The following is a 19,827-nucleotide window of genomic DNA, read 5'->3' on the forward strand; positions in this document are numbered from 1 at the left end:
GGAGTGTTTTCCGACCCTCATCACACAGGACAAAGGGGCGCTTCTGCATCCCAACCTCCGGTCCCTGGCTCTCACGGCCTGGATGTTGAGAGCGTAGACTTTGCCTCTTTGGGTCTGTCAGAGGGTGTCTCCCGCATCTTGCTTGCTTCCAGGAAAGATTCCACTAGGAGGAGTTACTTCTTTCTATGGAGTAGGTTTGCCGTCTGATGTGACAGCAAGGCCCTAGATCCTCGCTCTTGTCCTACACAGACCCTGCTTGAATACCTTCTGCACTTGTCTGAGTCTGGTCTCAACTCTGTAAGGGTTCACCTTAGTGCAATCAGTGCATACCATTACCGTGTGGAAGGTAAGCCGATCTCAGGACAGCCTTTAGTTGTTCGCTTCATGAGAGGTTTGCTGTTGTCAAAGCCCCCTGTCAAGCCTCCTACAGTGTCATGGGATCTCAATGTCGTTCTCACCCAGCTGATGAAACCTCCTTTTGAGCCACTGAATTCCTGCCATCTGAAGTACTTGACCTGGAAGGTCATTTTCTTGGTGGCAGTTACTTCAGCTCGTAGAGTCAGTGAGCTTCAGGCCCTGGTAGCCCAGGCCCCTTACACCAAATTTCATCATAACAGAGTAGTCCTCCGCACTCACCCTAAGTTCTTGCCAAAGGTCGTGTCGGAGTTCCATCTGAACCAGTCAATTGTCTTGCCAACATTCTTTCCCCGTCCTCATTCCTGCCCTGCTGAACGTCAGCTGCACACATTGGACTGCAAGAGAGCATTGGCCTTCTATCTGGAGCGGACACAGCCCAACAGACAGTCCACCCAATTGTTTGTTTCTTTTGATCCCAATAGGAGGGGAGTGGCTGTGGGGAAACGCACCATATCCAATTGGCTAGCAGATTGCATTTCCTTCACTTACGCCCAGGCGGGGCTGGCTCTTGAGGGTCATGTCACGGCTCATAATGTTAGAGCCATGGCTGCGTCGGTAGCCCACTTGAAGTCAGCCACTATTGAAGAAATTTGCAAAGCTGCGACGTGGTCATCTGTCCACACATTCACATCTCATTACTGCCTGCAGCAGGATACCCGACGCGACAGTCGGTTCGGGCAGTCAGTTCTTCAGAACCTGTTTGGGCTTTAGGATCCAACTCCACCCCCCGAGGGCCCTGTTTGTTCTGTTCCAGGCTGCACTCTCAGTTAGTTGGTAAATTTTTTAGGTCAATCTCAGTTATGTCCTCACCGTTGCGAGGCCCAATTGACCATGGTTGTTGTTTTGAGTGAGCCTGGGGGCTAGGGATACCCCATCAGTGAGAACAAGCAGCCTGCTTGTCCTCGGAGAAAGCGAATGCTACATACCTGTAGAAGGTATTCTCCGAGGACAGCAGGCTGATTGTTCTCACAAACCCGCCCACCTCCCCTTTGGAGTTGTGTCTTCCCTTGCTTTGTTTTGCTACATATGGGACTGACGAACACGAGCCGGTTCGGGCGGGAAGACGGCCGCGCATGAGCGCGCGAGGACTAGCAAAGACCTTTGCTAGTGAAGTTTCCGATTGGAGGGGCTGCCGTGGACGTCACCCATCAGTGAGAACAATCAGCCTGCTGTCCTCGGAGAATACCTTCTACAGGTATGTAGCATTCGCTACACCATTGCTCCGCCCTCGACGTCATCACGTTTGATGCGAGGGCGGGGCCCCAACACAGTGTTTTCGGTGGCTTCACCACCACGAAGGCTTCGAACTGGAAGGAAGTGCCCGGAGGACCTGACAGTGACGTCAGGTTCCTCAGAACGTTGAGGGTGAGTTTTATTATATAGGATGATCTAGAGATGGGCAGGCTGGATAGACCATTCAGGTCTTTCCATCATTTACCATGTTACTATGAAAAAGAGATACATTTAAGTTCTAGAATATGGAATTCTCGCTCATGTTTTTCCCCCTCTCCTTTTATATCCTCAGATGGGAAACAAAGTATTTAACTGCATTTCCTACTCCCCATTGTGTAGACGTCTTGCATCAGGAAGCACTGACAGACACATCAGAATCTGGGATCCCCGTACCAAAGGTGAACAAGGCAAAATCAGAACATAACACATGCTTGTGTTTGTGAAAGTTAAGCACTAATGATAATGGCCTGATGGGATGAGTGAAAGGCCCATGTCAACAGCAGGACATTATTGAACCAGAAAGTCTCTGATGCGAAGGGTATGGAATGTTCTGCAGGCCATAAAACCAAAGGCATTTCCACAGTGTTAGTTGTTTGCTGGTGCTCAGTTCCCATAGGCAGCGGGCAAGAGTGTAGGATTCCTTTCTCGGTAGTCCACATACAGAATAAAAGCATTTTATACCTCTTGCCTCTTTTTAAGGCCTAAAAATACCAATATCTTTCTACTCAATCCATTTTGAATAGACATTTTAAAAGTTACCACAAAAATAGACTCAGTCCTCCTTTGCCTGTTTAATGAGATTTCAGCAGCAAGATCATAAGCACAGGCTGTGTGGAAATATGTATATAGTGATTATTTCTGGAGCAATATTGCCAAATATGTTAGTTTGTGCATACCATGATAGTAATGATTTCTTAGCCAGGATGTGTGGAGTAAGATCTCTGTCTTAAATTTACTGCTATTGCTCCCCATACTACTTGTGCCATGCTAGAGAGCTTGCTTCTGGCATACATAAGATGTATTATGTATAAGCACCCTAGTAAAGGGTGCATGGAAATAACCAAGTTTGTGGCTTCCAGTACAATGGGAAATGCTCCTGTATAACACTTGTGGGTTCTTTTGTGATTTTCCTTATGTCCCACACAGATGGCTCCTTGGTGCTTCTTTCTCTGACCTCTCACACAGGCTGGGTTACATCTGTCAAATGGTCTCCCATGCAGGAACAGCAGCTCATCTCTGGTTCTCTAGATAATCTTGTGAAACTCTGGGATATCAGGAGGTAAGTCTTTCACAGCAGGAGAGCATAGCCACAACACAGCAGTGCACTGGCATTCAGATTAATTAAGGGCTTTTTCTAGTTCAAAGCCCCCCCACCCACCCCCCAAATACTGCTTTGTGGGGACTTAACATTTAGGGCCGAGTGTGAGTTTCCATAACCAAGGAAAACGTGATGATAATTTTACTCGCTGATAAAAAGAACACTGGCTGCATTGCTCTTAAGTGATGACTCGTGGTAGAACGCTAAAGCCAGCCACACAGGCACTAACTTTCTCACACTTTCAGTGCAGAATTGGTATACCTTGCATTGAATAAAAAGAGAGTAAAAGGGAAACCATTAAGTTTCCAGATATTGGGCAGCACTGAATAGCCATGTGTAACTTGGCTGCCACTACTGAATATCGCAGGCACCCAGATTTGTTTATTAACAGCATTGCCATACTGCTTTTGGATGGAGCAGTGTAGCAAATGTAAATTTTTCTTTATTGTTCTGGTTTCCAGTTTCCTTATCATGGTTTATTATAAGTGACCATCTCTGAGAAAAGATGACTAAAGTTGCCAGCAAAAAAAAAAAAAAGGTTTTAATGAAGTCCGTTCGAGCAGTTTGTAATGCAACAGCCCAAACCATCTTTTTATGTGAAAAAATAAAGTTATAAAAGTTCAGACATTTAACTTTTTCAAACTGCTTATGGACCCGTGTCATAAAAAATCAGCCATTCTCAGCACTTTGGATAGTCATCTTTTCCCAGAGATAGTCACACATATGTTTCATAAGTCACTGAATTTTTGATGTTTTTTTACTCAAAATGCTTGTGACATCTTCTCAGTTTATATTTTATCAAGCTACATATCTAGGTACTGGTCTGTGTACCACAGGTACCCAGATATGCTTGTTCATTTTGTAAAGTTAGGACAGCCTTTGTGCTGTCCTAAATTTATATAGGCAGTTGCCCAGTTAGCTGAATATGAGGTTTCAGTTTTACTTTTTAAAAGTTCATGCAAACAAGGAGGCAGTGTACATACCCACAAATTCTATAAAAGGCACTAAAAACTGCATGCCCAATTTAATTGAATGAGCTAATTAGCACCAATAATTCTTTAACAAGCAATTATTGGCACTAATTAGAATTAAAATGTACACGCATAAATTTAGGCACGAGTCAAAAAAGGGGGGCACGGAAACAGGCGAATCAGGGGCATTCCATTCCTTTACATGTGTAATTATAGAATAAGGTGGGATCCGTGTCTAATTTAGGCGTGACTATTTGCACTGTGTTTCCATTGCTGTAAATGGCCACACCTAAATGTCCTGGTTCCCAGGCATAAGCGCTATTCTATAAACCACACCTAACTTTAAGCACAGCTTATAGAATTACACTGAGCTTTTTGTTTTGTTTTAGGCACTATATATAGAATTTTTATCCATAGTGTACAAAAGTAACAGATGTATCCAATGCCAAAATCTAAGCAAGGTTGGGCTTCTGATTTTAGGTTTTAACAAATAAAATACCCCTGGTTTTAAAATTTAAAAAAGGGTAAAATAGGTGTTTATTGAATAAATATTACTTCCCCTAATACTCTCTCACCCCTCCCCTTGCCTACCTTGATTCTCCACTCAGTAGCATGGAGAAACTCCTCATCTGCACAAAATGTATGTATTTGATTCCACTGGAAAAAGTTCCCAACCAACACTCAGCTGGAAAATAAACACCTAAATGTATAATTTATAAGCACCTAATAGTAAAAGTCAGAGGCTTAGCTAGGTGAGGCGCGAGGGGAGCGACCGCTCCCACATGCAGACTTCGGACGGTGCCGGCACCTATTTTTCACGCGGTCTGTTGTACCTACTCAGTGTGCGTGCGCGCCTCTCCACTCCCCCTGACATCACAACCTGGCTACGCTTGTGGTAAAAGTCTTAATAAGGAAAACCATGTCCCTCACAGGGGATTCATGAAGATAGCGAGACCTCGGCTATGAACATCCAATATCCCCAACTTAAGGGATGAAAGCCCAGTCCATTCTTATGTAAACTTAAAAACTAATAACAACCAGTCGTAACAGCATTCAAGGAAATGGGTATAGCAGAACAAACTTTTGAGGGTAACTGTGAAAGCCATTTCCATAGGTAAAAGCGCAGTGCTCGTGGAAATGGGTTTGATATAATTTGCCTTTCTGTGTGCAGATAAACAGATGTATGTAGCGCCTGTTCGTGTTTAGGTTACTTGTTAGGGAGAGGGAGAATTTGTGCTCACTCACATGCATTTTTAGCGGTACAGGTTAGATCCTAACTAAGGTTTCTGTTTTCTGCTGTTAGAACAGGTACTCAGAGAATCACAGGCACCTTTCTGCCTAGCCAGGATGATATTCCATTCTCTTTCTTATCACCAGAAGGAGATGACAGAATTACGAGGTTATAGTTATAGGTGCTTCTCACTTTGTGATTCAAGTTTTCTATGCTCAGCTGACTCCTGTTTATTCTCTCCCTTAGCTGCAAGGCTCCTCTCTATGACCTGGCTGCTCATGAGGACAAAGTCTTGTGTGTGGATTGGACAGAAGCCGGGGTAAGGACTATAAGTACATAAGTATTGCCATACTGGGAAAGACCAAAGGTCCATCAAGCCCAGCATCCTGTTTCCAACAGTGGCCAATCCAGGTCACAAATACCTGGCAAGATCCCAAAACAGTACAAAACATTCTATACTGCTTATCCCAGAAATAGTGGATTTTCACCAAGTCCATTTAATAATGGTCTATGGACCTTTTTCTTTAGGAAGCAGTCCAAACCTCCGCCTTTACCACATTCTCTGGCAACGAATTCCAGAGTTTAATTACACGTTGAGTGAAGAAAACTTTTCTCCAATTCGTTTTAAATTCATCGCATGCCCCCTAGTCCTAGTTTTTTTGGAAAGCGTAAACAGACACTTCACATCTACCTGTTCAACTCCACTCATTATTTTATAGACCTGTATCATATCTCCCCTCAGCCATCTTTTCTCCAAGCTGAAGAGCCCTAGCCGCTTTAGCCTTTCCTCATAGAGAAGTCGTCCCATCCCCGTTATCATTTTCATCGCCCTTCTCTGTACCTTTTCTAATTCCACTATATCTTTTTTTGAGATGTGGCAACCAGAATTGAACACAATATTTGAGGTGCGGTCGCACCATTGAGCGATACAAAGGCAGTCTCCCAGTCTCGTAAGGTCCTCTTATAATTTTTCACCATCCTCCTGCGATTTAACGACTTTGAATAACTTTGTGTCATCAGCAAATTTAATTACCTCACTAGTTACTCCCATCTCTAGGGCATTTATAAATATGTTAAAAAGCAGCGGTCCAAGCACAGACCCCTGGGGAACCCCACTAACTACCCTTCTCCATTGAGAATATTGACCATTTAACCCTACTCTCTGTTTTCTATCTTTTAACCAGTTTTTAATCCACAATAGAACACTACCTCCTATCCCATGACTCTCCAATTTCCTCTGGAGTCTTTCATGAGGTACTTTGTCAAACGCCTTCTGAAAATCCAGATACACAATATCAACCAGCTCACCTTTATCCACATGTTTGTTCACCCCTTCAAAGAAATGTAGTAGATTGGTAAGGCAAGATTTGCCTTCACAAAATCCATGTTGACTTTGTCTCATTAATCCATGCTTTTGAATATGCTATAGGAGCAATAACGCATGGATTCTGTTCACAAGGGTTCTCTTATTCCAAACCAATGTAAAAGCATGTGCTTAGAGAATGACAATCTCAAGCTAAATGGCTCTAGTTAAAGGAAGAACACGTTTTTACCAAAAACTAAATTGACCACAGAACGTGGTGTTTTTGAGATTTTGTCACATTTCCTCTGAATATGAAGAGAGCTGTTATACAGGCAGAAGAGGTTTGTTCTCCGAGGACAAGCAGGCCTTCCTATTCTCACATCTGGGTTATGTCATCCGATGGAGCCTGGTGCAGACGCTGACTTAACGACTTAAGTAGAAGATTTTAGCAGTGTCCCACCTCACATGCGCTGGTGTCATTCCTACTCGACACAAAGCACGAGTCCTCCCAGTCTTGTTTTTGATGCAGAGCTTGAGAGTATGTGTTCTCATGCTGTGCGAATTTCTTGTCAAGTGCCTTTCCGGGTGGGTTTCTTTCAGTTATATTTTTCTCATTTTTTTTGTTTTCTACTACTACTACTATTTAGCATTTCTATAGTGCTACAAGGTTTTCCCAAGCCCTTGTATTTTTTTAGGGTTTTTTTTGGCCCTTTTTAAGTTTTCTTTATTTTCGGGTATGGCTGCTCAGTTTAGGCTGCAGCCCCAACATCATTTGAAGTCGCCCCTTTTTTGAGATCTCAAGATTGAGGAATTTAATTTGGCTGGGATTCTTTTTTTGATGTCTCGGGAACCCCCCCCCCCCCCCCCCCCCCCCAGTGGCTTCAAGAAGTGCACCTAATGTAGATGGGTGACTTCTACCCACAGACCCGCACAGTTGTTGCATCAGGTGCCTTGGTCCAAATCATGTCTCCCTCTGATTGTGATCTCTGTTTAAAAATGTAGGTGAGAACTCCATGGTGGTCGAATCTGCTCTCAAGTGGGCCAAGAGTTCTCAGTCTTATGCCTTGTCGCCCCCAGGATGAGAGGCCAGAGCCTTGGATTCGTTTGGGAGAAAAAATTTTCAGGCCTCGATTCTCAGTCCTACTAGCTCTACACGAGACTTTACTTGGAGTCTTTAATGAACAGTACATTGAATCTGGCAGACTCTCCCTTCGGGACAGGCTGCAGAGCTTTGCCAACTGGCAAACAAGCAAATGGAATGTAGGCATTATCTGGCCAGAGGTGCTTATGATACTTTTGATATTGCATCCAGACTCTCTAGCATGGGTGTCTCTGACCTCAAACCAGTGGTTCAGGAGAGATTAGCGGACATGCCTTGCCGAGGGGACAATTTGTTTGGAAAGAAAGTGGAAGAGGTTGCTGACCTCATTAAGAAACATATGGACACCATCCACACTCTATCTCAACATCCTCCATCTGCGTCATCTTCAACAAGAAGATTTTCCAGCAGGCCTATGCAGTGACCTTATTACTCTTAAAGGCATAGGTTCCCGCCTTCCGCACGCTCTGCTCAGGCGACTCAGGCCCAGCATCCCAGGCCATGCCAGCCCTGTCCTTGGAAGTCCCAGCCAGCTCCTCAGTCAAAGCAGGGCACGGGCTTTTGACTGGCTCCAGCAGAGCATAGCTGCTCAGAGCATCCATCCGATATGGCTTACTGGTCAGAGGAAGACTCACTTTTTACCAACACAGATGGCCCCTTGTATCCTTCGACCGGTAGGTTCTTCAACTAGTCCATCTTAGGAACACACGGAATCAGCTTCAGAGACCACGAACTGCCCACTGAGAGTGTCTTTCATCAGCTATTGGCACAATCAAGTACTTGTAGAGGAGATCTCTGCCCTTCTGCAGGCCCAAGCAGTTGAACACATGCCACCAGGGGACGAAGGGAAGTGGTTCTATTCCGTGTGGTCAAAAAAAAAAAAAAAAAACCGGGATTCTGGCCCATCCTAGACCTAAGGGCCCTGAACAAATTTCTGGTCAAGAAAAAGTTCAAGATGTTTTCCCTGGGGCACCCTTCTTCCTCTAATTCATGAAAACGATTGGCCATGCTCAGGGCCGCTGAAAGGTGGGGGGTGGGGGGGGGCAGGGGGGACAAAATTCCCCAGGCCCGGGCCTTCAAGGGGGGCCCGGCGCCGACCGTGTACCACCGGGCCGGGCCCTCTGCGTTGAAATCACAGCGCCTCTCACCTCAGTGTGAAAGCGCTGCAGGCACCAGCAGATCGCCTCCCTTCAGGACTCCTTCCCTCCCTGAAACATCATTTCTTCTTAATTGCAGGGGAATGGAAAGCAGTAAGTAAAGTCTGGAATGGAAAGTTATTACATTCACGGAGTGATAAATGAGTCTCCTTTAAAAAAAAAAAAAAAAAAAAAGAAATAGGGTGCCATTATTTCAGATAATTGGAAATGTTCTTTTTCTTGCTTGGGTGATTTAGCCCGTTGACATTGTGGCGATCAGACATAAGTTAACACAGGAAATATAAGAAGTGAGATGCCAAGATAGATGAAGTAACGTTTCCTGGAAGAAAAAGAGCATAAATGTTCATTAATAAAAGAAAAAAAAGAGAGAGAGAAATTAGCTGGTATGCAACAGAGAGTTAAGTATTTAACAAGTTCCACACTACAAACTCAAAAGCAATCCATTGCAACAGGTAGGATTACTCAAAACAGGAACAAGGGAAAAATGCAGTTGTGGGCAAGATTGGACTGGTCCAAAAGATCACTCTGGTGGGGGCATTCCTCTGACAGGAGCCAGAAAGTAGATCCAATAATAATTTTCTCCTAATGAAATGTATATGAAGAATAGTTTGAATATAGAAAGACGCATCAAAATGGGTAGAGCCATCTTGCTAAGATGAATGCAGGAGTTTATAAAATGATATACCATTGCAAGTCGCAGTGCATTATAGGATGAATATGAAATGAAGCAAACATCACTGCATTTTAATTGATTCTATAAAAAGTTTAAGTTCTGAGTGTTCCAAATAAGTGTGTGCGATTATTGTAAGTGATTTTCATTTTGGCAGGGTAAAGAAGACCAGATTTAGCCCCAATATCCTTTAAGGGTTGTCTTAAGCTCAAGAAATTCTTTGCGTTTTTGCTAAGTCTGAAACAATAAGAATGCGTTTACCTTGGTAAAGAAGATGAGGCAGATATCTTGTGCATTCAATATGGCCAGATATGCATTAAGTCGTTGTGCTAATTTTGTGATCTACTTATCTTTATCTGTCTGTATATCTATCTATCGCCAATACTGATAACTAAGAACATAAGTCTTGCCATACTGGGACAGACCAAAGGTCCATCAAGCCCACTATCCTGTTTCCAACAGTGGCCAATCCAGGTCACAAGTACCTGGAAAGATCCCAAAACAGATTTTATGCTGCTTATCCTAGAAAGAATAGTGGATTTTCCCAAGTCACTCTTAATAATGACTTATGGACTTTTCTTTTAGGAATTTATCCAAACCTTTTTTAAACCCTGCTAATCTAACTGCTTTCACCACATTCTCTGGCAACAAATGCCACAGTTTAATTACACATTACTTGAAGAACTATTTTCTGATTTATTCTAAATTTACTACTTAGTAGCTTCATTGCATGCCCCCTAGTCCTAGTTTTTTTTTTTTTTTTTTTTTTGAAAGAGTGAACAAACGATTCATGTCTACCATTTCAATTTCACTCAGTATTTTATAAACTTCTATCATATCTCCCCTCAGCTGTCTCTTCGCCAAGCTGAAGAGCCTGAGCCACTTTAGCCTTTCCTCATAGGGAAGTTGTCCCATCCCCTTTATTATTTGCGATTACCAAAATTGCACACAATATTCAAGGTGCGACACACCATAGATTGATACAAAGGCATTACAATATTCTGTTTTGTTCTCCATTTCTTTCCTAATAATTCCTAACATTCTATTTGCTTTCTTAGCTGCTGCTGCTGCACACGGAGCAGAGGGTTTCAACATATCAACAATGCCCCCAGATCCTTTTCCTGTGTGGTGACTCCTAATGTAGCTATAGTTTGGGTTCCTCTTTCCACTTGGTCACATTAACCCCCGGATTCTATATAGTGTGACCAAAATTGTGCACACAAATCCAGTCATATTCTGCATCTGCGCACGCAATTTAATTACTTAAGCCAGTCAGCGCCAATAATTGCCACTTAAAAAGCAATTATTGCCACAAAATGTGGGGTACAAATGCAATCTATATAAATAAATCCCACCTTGAACGTTCTGAAGCTCCCTCCAACTGTGGCAGTGAGTCCTGAACTGCTGTAGTCCTCCTGGCTATTCGGACTACTCACCACCGCCCTAAGCCACGCCCCATCTGCGACCTACGCCACGCCCCAACTGGACATAAAAAGCACCATGAACGTTCTGAACCACACTTTGAAGCTTCAAAAGTTTGAATGTTCGAAGCTCTGTAACCACTTTTAACCACAGTACATCTGGGCGCCGCCATGATCTGAAACGAGCGTCACAGCTGCAACACACCAATAGGAATACAACAAGGGAGGAGCGTCTGAGGCGAAGGCGTCAGTTGCCGTTGCCACGCAACGGAATGCAATCACGGGTCATGCACCTATCAAACAAAAGAAGGGGCGGACCTACGGCTCATCTAATCTTCTACTATAATAAAAGGCAACCTCAACGTTCTGAGGACACTGACGTCACTGAAGTCAGTCAGAGTCCCAGAACGGTTCGTAAGTTCGTGGTGGTGAAGCCACTGAACAACTTGCTGCCCCGCCCTCGCGTCAAACGTCATGACGTCGAGGGCGGAAAAGCAACATAAAATGAAAGAAGGGACCGCATCAAGGAAGGGGGAGGAGTAGGGAAACACGCGGAGCGTGTTTCCCTACTCCTCCCCCTGCCAAGGAAACGCTGGCTAGAAAACCACCCAAAAGCTACATACATAAAATGGAGCCCCGCCAGAGAATGACCGAGGTCCAACACCCCCCGCCCCCCCCGCGCAACGCCCCCCCCCCCCCCCCCCCAAAACAACCAACAAACCTCAACAGAAGAAAAGAAATCCCACAAAAGACAGGAGGTGCAACACCCCCCCCCCCAAGCCACCCACCGTCGCGTACCTTTGCTGGCGGGGGGCACGAAACCCCGCCAGCATAAGTCCTGTCTTCAGACTCCGGCTTGATCTTCAGCATTACTAGCCTCTTCAGGCAGGGCTTCTGTGCGTCTGACGTCTTGCACGTACAGGACGTCAGACGCACATAACCCCGCCCAGCAGAGGCTAGCAATGCTGAAGATCAAGCCGGAGTCTGAAGACAGGACTTATGCTGGCGGGGTTTCGTGTCCCCCGCCAGCAACACTACGCAACGGTGGGTGGGATGGCGGCGACAGCGGGACTATCGTGCTGGGTGGGATGGCGGCGGCGGCGGGGGGGGGGGGGGGGGAGGGGGAACATCGCGCCGAGGAGGCAGTGAAGGCAAAAAAACAAACCCCTGCAATCTAGCAGCGCTTCCTTCACTCATCTTCAAAGCACCGCTTCCAGAAACCCCTGCCCCCACACACTCACTCACTCACTCATCTGGCAGCGCTACCAGACCCCCCCCCCCCACACCCCTCTTCATCCAAGTTGAACACCACAACACACCCCCCACAACCCTCCAACACTCACACTCTCTCTCTAAAAATCTCATCTGCCAGCGCATCCTGAACCCCCCCCCCCCCCCCCACACACACACACACACACACACATACACTCTGTCTCATATGGCAGCGCTTCCAGAAACCACGTACACACACACACATACATATATACACACACACACACACACACTCACTCTCATCTGGCAGCGCTTCCTAAAACCCCTGCCACACCCACACACAGTCACTCACTAATCTGGCAGCTGTTGCTGAACCCCTCCCCCCCCCCCCCCCCACACACACACACACACTCACTCTCATTTAGCCACACTTCCTGAACCACCCCACCACCACCACACACACACACTCACTCTCATCTGGCAGTGCTTCCTAAAACCCCTGCCACAACCACACACAGTCACTCACTAATCTGGCACCTGTTCCTGAACCCCCCCCCCCTTCACACACACACACTCACTCTCATTTAGCCACACTTCCTGAACCACCCCACCACCACCACCACCACACACACACACACACACACACTCTCTCATCTTGCAGCGCTACCTGAACCCCCCCCCCCCCCCCCCCCCCCCACACACAAACTCACTGTCATCTGCAAAAGCTTGATAAACCACCCCCCACACTCATCTGGCAGCGCTTCCAGACCCCCCACACACCCCTCTTCTTCCAAACTGAACCACCCAACACACCCCCCACACCCCTCCAACATACACACTCTCACAAAATCTCATCTGCCAACGCTTCCTGAACCCCCCCCCTCCACGCACCCCACCCCCACACAATCACTCTGTCTCATCTGCCAGTGCTTCCTGAAACCCCTGCCACCCCCCCCCCACACAGTCACTAATCTGCCAGCCGTACCTGAACCCCCCCCAACACACACTTACTCACTCACTCTCATTTAGCCCTGCTTCCTGAACCCCCCCCCCCTACACACACACTCACTCACTCTCTCATCTGCCAGTGCTTCCACAAACACTCACTATCATCTGGCAAAACTTGAAAAACCGCCCCCCCCCCCCCCCCCCCACACACACTCACTCATCTGGCAGCGCTTCCTGAACCACCCACACCCCTCTTTTTCCAAGCTGAACCCCCCCAACACACCCCCCGAACCCCCAAAACACACACACCCACACTCTCATCTGGCAGCGCTTCCAGAAACCCCATACACACACGCACTCACTCTAGCTCTCATCTGGCAGCGCTACCTGAACCCCCCCTACCCCCCCCCCCCCCCCACACACACACACACTCACTCTCTCTCAACTGGCAGCGCTTCATGAAACCCCATACACACACACTCACTCTCTCTCTCATCTGGCAGCGCTTCCTGTACCCCCTGCCCCCCCCCACACACACACACACTCCCTCACTCTGTCATCTGCCATTGCTTCCTGAACCCCCCCCCCCCCCCACACACACACACACACTCACTCTCTAACTTTCATCTGGCAGCGCATCCTGAATCCCCCACACCCCTCTTCTTCCAAGCTGAACCCCTCCAACACATCCCCCCCACACACACACTCTCTCTCTCTCTTCCTCTCCTCCAGCACACCAATTGCTTAGGTGCAGTGGCAGCAAACTCAGACACCACAGAAAGAGGGGGGCCTGACACCATAGAGAGAGAGGGAGGGAGGTATCTCTGTCACACACACACACACACACTCTCTCTCTCTCTCTCTCTCTCACACACTCTCTCTCTCCCACAGACAATGTGTTTCTGTCTCTCACTCTCATACACTCTATGTCTCACAGTGTATCACATTCACTCTCTATGTGTCACACAGTCAGTTACATACTCGCTTGGTCTCATACACTCAGTCTCACAGACAATCTGTGCCTCACACACACTCTCATTCTCGCACACACTGTATCTGTGTGAAACACACTCTCTCTCTCTCTATCACACTGTGTCTCCCATACGCAATTGCACACACTCTCATTCTCACACAGACACACTCACACCCAGACTCACTCTCTCTCACACACACACACACACACACACTTGCACTTTCACTCTCTCTATCACACACAGTCACTCTCGCATACACTCTCCAAAACATACACATTATGAGGAAAACCTTGCTAGCGCCCGTTTCATATGTGTCAGAAACGGGCCTTTTTTACTAGTAAATAAATAATTGACATTAATTAGAATTTATGCACACAACTTGCTAGGTGTATTCTATAAAGTGGAGCACAGCCAAAAAGGGGGCGTGGAATGGGCGGACCGTGGGCATTCTGAAAATCTACACACATGGTTATAGAATACACCTAATCCGCGCTAATTTAGGCACTGGTATTTACACTAGGTTTCACTTGGCATAAATGGACATGCCTAGAGTTAGGTGCGGGCATGGCTGCTAGGCATATTCTACAAACCGCACCCTTACAAATTACGCCTAGGCAGAAGTATTTTCAGTGCCGATTTTTTTTAGGTGTCGTATACAGAATCTGGTCCTAAATATAATCTGCTATTTGGATGCCTAATCTTCCAGTCTCGTATGGTCCTCATGCAATTTTTCACAATACTCTTGTGATCTAACAACTTTGAATAACTATTTGTGTCATCAGCAAATGTAATTACCTCACTAGTTATTCCCATCTCTACATCATTTATAAATATGTTTAAAAAAGCAGCGGTCCCACACGGACCCCTGGGTAATCCCACTCTCTACCTTTCTTCGTTGATATTGACCATTTACTCCTACTCTGTTTTCTATCTTTAACCAATTCTTAATCCACAGTAGGACACTGCCTCCTAACCTATTACTTTCTAATTTTCTGAGGAGTCATTCATAAGCTACTTTTGTCAAATGCCTTCTGAAAATCCAAATGTACAGTATTAACCGCTCACCTTTATCCATATGTTTATCCACCCCCTTCAAAGAAATATAGTAGGAGGATTGCCTTTATTTTGCTTTATTTGTGCTGCTGTGGAATGGCAGGGGTTATTAGATAGACTGTCAGCTGCCTATATTTGCTACTTAAAAGTGGAAGCTAGACTGCTAAAATGCACACGCCTATGAGGTCTGCAGGTGTGTGTGGGGGGGGGGGGGTCATCATACACTAAATATTGAAGGAAAGAAGGAAATTGCTGGTCTTCTCAGAAGTTATTCTCTACATGGTTACTATCCTACTTTTGTTGTGTGGGGAATACAAATGCTAATAATAATAACTTTTAAACAGATTACATTAAACAGATCTGATTATCCTGTTTCCTTTCTTCCCACAGTTGTTATTGAGCGGCGGGGCAGACAATAAGCTGTACTCCTACAGATACTCCACCTCAGCCTCAGATGTTGGCGCATGAAAATAGATGAGTGGGCTTCCAGTGTTCATCCTTAAAAACTCGCTCCACAGGTTTTCTGTAGTAAGGGGGTAGTGGTCAGAAAGCTACAGTTCTCAGAAGACAGTCCTTAACTCCTGTCTGGTACCTGTGTTGGTTGTCTTATATTTTATATGTATATATATATTTTTTGAGCCTCTCTGTACATTGTACAGAAAGGATGGACAATTTCATGACCACTCTGCTATTGAACATAATGTCCAGCCAGGTGCATGCATGAACCCCTGCACTTAGGTTGATTACCCAGGCCACACCTGTAACCGCAGCACCCTTTGTAATGATATCATTGCTGACAAGCACCATGCAGTGTAAAAATATTTAAAGTGAATGGTTTTTGTTGCTTTTTCTGATGGCACATTGCTGATGAATTACTTTTCAGATATTTATGATGGACTCCCGTTTCAGCATCCTTTTTTGAATCCACTATCCACTTTCTTGGTGGTATGGCTAGCAGGATGTTAAGAACCCATGGCCTATTTCTAGTATCACTGTCTTCTCCCTCCCCCACTCCCACTTGTCAACAATTCCTTTTTTGCTTTATGGTGAGCCTGACCTTGTTCTGTGTGCAGGGCTCTGGCACACACAATATAAGCAGACAGAATATGGAAAGAGGTGTTGCTAGAGCAGGCAAGACACCATTAGTAACAGCTTGCTCCCCCCAAAAATGTGCACTGTATCTTTTAAAGTATTCTTGGTGACAGTGTTTTCTCCCCCCCCCCCCCCCCCCCCCCCACAAAAAAAATATCCCAGTACAAGCTTATCCACACTAAAGTTGGAGTAATATTTTTAAGTGAATGAAATAGGGTACTTTTGGAATGTATGCTTTTGTTTTATATTCACCAGAATAAAGTCCACAAAACACAGTTTACTGGTATGGCCTGTCTGTGAATAGCTACTTGTTGACAGTAGTAAATCAGTTAATAAATGATCTAAATAAATATTCTACCACCTACAACTAATATGTGAGAAGTACGGATGCTGTGGCTGAAAGGGGTGACGAGAAAGAACTCATGTACTGTCTAAGCATCCTGCCTAGCACTGCTTATCTTCACCTGTACCTGCCTATGTGCTTCCACATTGCAACCACCCACCAGTTATATTTCTGCTTGCATCTGGTGGTGTCTAAGAATAGTGAGACCCCACACTATACCAACAGAACAAATAAAAAAAAATTACTATGGATTGCTGACCTATCACAGACAGAGAAATGAACTGAAGGGTTCATTAAGAAACAGATGCAAACAAGAAAACTGCATTTTAATTCTGCATCTAATCAGGCAAATTTTATTGTACTTAGCCAGTGATTGGGGAGGTTCAGGCCAGGCTGTCCTCATTAGGATGTGGCCTTAATGTAGGGTTGCCATTTGGCCAGTTTTTCAGTGGGCAGGCTGGCTGCTGGTAGATCCTTAAAACTGGCACTAACAAAATGCTGTGTTTTTGACAGACAGCTCTTAGCTCCTTGCCCTAGTGATCTGGCATCATTCGGTCTCCTACCCTCCACCTTTGACTTGGTATCTCTAACTCCACCCCCCACCCACCGCCTGCTAACCTTGCTCTTGTGGGCAGTAGTGCTAAAACACACTGCCACTGCCCAGTGCAAAGGCTTCCCTCTGACACGGCTTGCTGTTTCCAGTGGGTGAGACATGGCAGAGGGAAAGCTTGGGTGCCCTGTTTCAATGCTGCTGTTCACAAGAGCAAGGTTGATGGGCTGTGGGGAGGAGTGAGTGTTGCCAGGCCAGAGAAGGGGGAAGGGGAGAGAGCAAGAAACCGGACTCATAGGTTGGGGGAAGGAGGCAGAGGGACTGCAATGCTTGACTTGTGGGGATGCAGGGGCAAAACCCCTTCCTATAGAACTACAGTGAGAGCTTGGTAACAATCTCAGCACCAGATACTTAAAGCCATGCATCAGTACAGTATCAGTTGTGCCCCAAATTTATTAAGGTCCTGCATCAGCAAAAATGGGATTGCTTATGGGCTGGTTGCCTAATGCAATCACCTGACAACATTCTTGCTCCGTGACAATCTCCCCAAGTCAGGCTGACTCAGCCACGTTGGAGCCTGGGCATGAAATCAAGACCACAGAACGTCAGGAGGCGCTTGCTCATTTTCAAGAACTTTGCCTCCACCAGAACTGTATAAAGCAGCGCTAAAAACCAAAGAATAAAGGAGCTGGGTTTTCATTACCATCATTGAGGTTTCTACCAGCCATCCTCTCTGCAGCACTGCTGGGACATGCCGGGGATCTTTTGCATCAAGTTATTCATCTACATCCAGGTTGTATCCCAGCTGTTATTGCTACAGGGCAATAAGAGGCCTGATTCCCGGCCTGAGCGAGGGTTTAATGTGTGTTCACTCTAATACTCTTAAGTATATTCGTCTTTCATTTTCCTGAGTGAGTTATTTATTTGATTTATCCATTCTTATATCCCACAATTACCATAAGCTTTCTTGAATAGGTAAGTGTTATCTTGCATTGACATATAACTTTACTTGTGTTTTCACTTATGTCAGTTTCACTTGCTTGTAAATAAATAGCCTTTATTTTTATAATAATTGACTTGTTTCCTTGTCAGTTCCCAGAGTGATAGAACTTGGTTTTGTATAATTTGGGGGGGGGGGGGGGGGTTAGAGCTACTGATAATAGCTACCATTACACACTATTACCTTCCCACACTTATAGTGCATCTAAAGTGCTATACTGTAGTTAGTTCTTCCTACAGGGGCCATGGCGACAAGAGAGGGGAGAAACTGACCTTGAGCAGGGGGACAGGAGCAGAGTAAGAGAAATGAAGAGATGCTGGCACTAGGTGGAGGGGAAAATCTGGGCATGGGGAGGGATAAGGACACAGAGGGGTAATACAAACACAAAGGAGCAATGCTGAACACATGAGAGATGGATATGGACGTGGGAAAAGCTAAGCAGGGCAAGAATGATACAGAGGGGAGATGGATGATGGACGAGAGAGAGAAGAAATGCCAAATGGACAAGATGATCCCTGACAACCAAATTAAAAGACAGACAAAAGCAGAACCCAGAGATTAGGACCAATATGATTAGAAAAAGAAAATGACCAGACCACAAAGCTAGAAAAAGGAATTTTATTTATTGATTAAAACAGTAGTTCTCAACATAGGCTTAAGACTCATCAAACTAGTTAAGTTTTCAGGATATCTGTAATGGATATGCATGATATATTTGTATGCAAATTTAGCTCATGTATTATTACTGAGCCTGCAAATTGGTGGGAAAATTTGGGATACAAAGGCGACAAATAAATAAAATTAATTGTGGGTATCCTGAAAACCTGACTGACTGGTAAAGCCAGGGTTGAAAATCCCTGGATTAGAATGTGTCAGTCTTTGGAATGTACATCTCCACAGGAAGTTACATCAGAGGTGGGACACAGCTGCCAGAAGTCTCCCTAGACCAGCATGAGGAAGCTTACTACCTTAAATGGCAAGATGCTAACAGCCACCCAGGCATGTTTAGAAAACTTCTGGAGGGAGAGACACACTGTTGGACCTGTGGAAGAACAGGAGAGAGTAGCCCTGCACAACCAAGGTAACACAGCTTGTAGTGGCTTTTGGCAATGCCCCAGAGGTCAGTGCTTACCGGGTTGCAACAGCCCTGATACCAACATTTCCTATTCCTTCAACAGACCCAATACTATAAAAATTTGAAAATCAGCAATGCATCATCTTAGAAAACATGAGATTAGGAACTATGGGGTCTATTCCCAAAAGGTTACCGCTGCAGCACAACCTGGGCCTAATCCTAGACAGGGGTTAGCTACTATTGAGTGAGCATAAAAAAATGACCAGGGCTGCCCAATGGTAAGAGCCACCTGAAGTTGGACCCTGATGCGCGCCTGTGTAGGTCCGGCCTTGCTCCAGCTTCCCCTGCTCGTCGCCAGTCTACCGTGTGCTGCTGCGGTAATAGCAGAGGAAGCACTGAAAGCTGCCTCTTTGGGGAGTGGGGCTTGCATTTATCCCATCCCACCACAGAACTTTGAAACATAGAAGCGGGATGGAGCAGAGGCATGGCCCCGCCACCCAAAGAGTCAGCTTTCAAGCGCTGCCTCTACTGCAATTGCAGCAGTGGGTGGGAGAAGTTGGAGTGAGGCCGGACCCATGCAGACACAAGGAGGGACAGGAAGGGAGAAATACCGGATAGAGAAACTGAACCAGAGCAGATGCCAGACCATGAGGGGGATGGGGAGGGTTGCGAGAGATGTCAGCTGTGGAGGGAACAGAGGTGCAATACTGGACACAAGGGGAGGGATAGGAACACAGAGGGGGTTGCTGGACAGCGTAAG

General features: G+C 45.7%; 1 protein-coding gene across 1 annotated transcript in view; it reads left to right on the forward strand.

The window, feature by feature from the left end:
• WDR12 (WD repeat domain 12) overlaps positions 1-16,762 on the forward strand; it is a 76,435-nt gene extending 59,673 nt beyond the window's left edge. Inside the window, exons 10-13 of the mRNA XM_030210700.1 lie at positions 1,943-2,048; positions 2,797-2,929; positions 5,417-5,489; positions 15,398-16,762. Of these exons, the coding sequence (XP_030066560.1) occupies positions 1,943-2,048; positions 2,797-2,929; positions 5,417-5,489; positions 15,398-15,475 (390 nt within the window). The 3' untranslated portion in view covers positions 15,476-16,762. The remainder of the gene's footprint in view (positions 1-1,942; positions 2,049-2,796; positions 2,930-5,416; positions 5,490-15,397) is intronic.
• The last annotated feature ends 3,065 nt before the right edge of the window (positions 16,763-19,827 follow it).

This window comes from Microcaecilia unicolor, chromosome 7, assembly GCF_901765095.1.
Source record: "Microcaecilia unicolor chromosome 7, aMicUni1.1, whole genome shotgun sequence".
Lineage (NCBI taxonomy): Eukaryota > Metazoa > Chordata > Amphibia > Gymnophiona > Siphonopidae > Microcaecilia > Microcaecilia unicolor.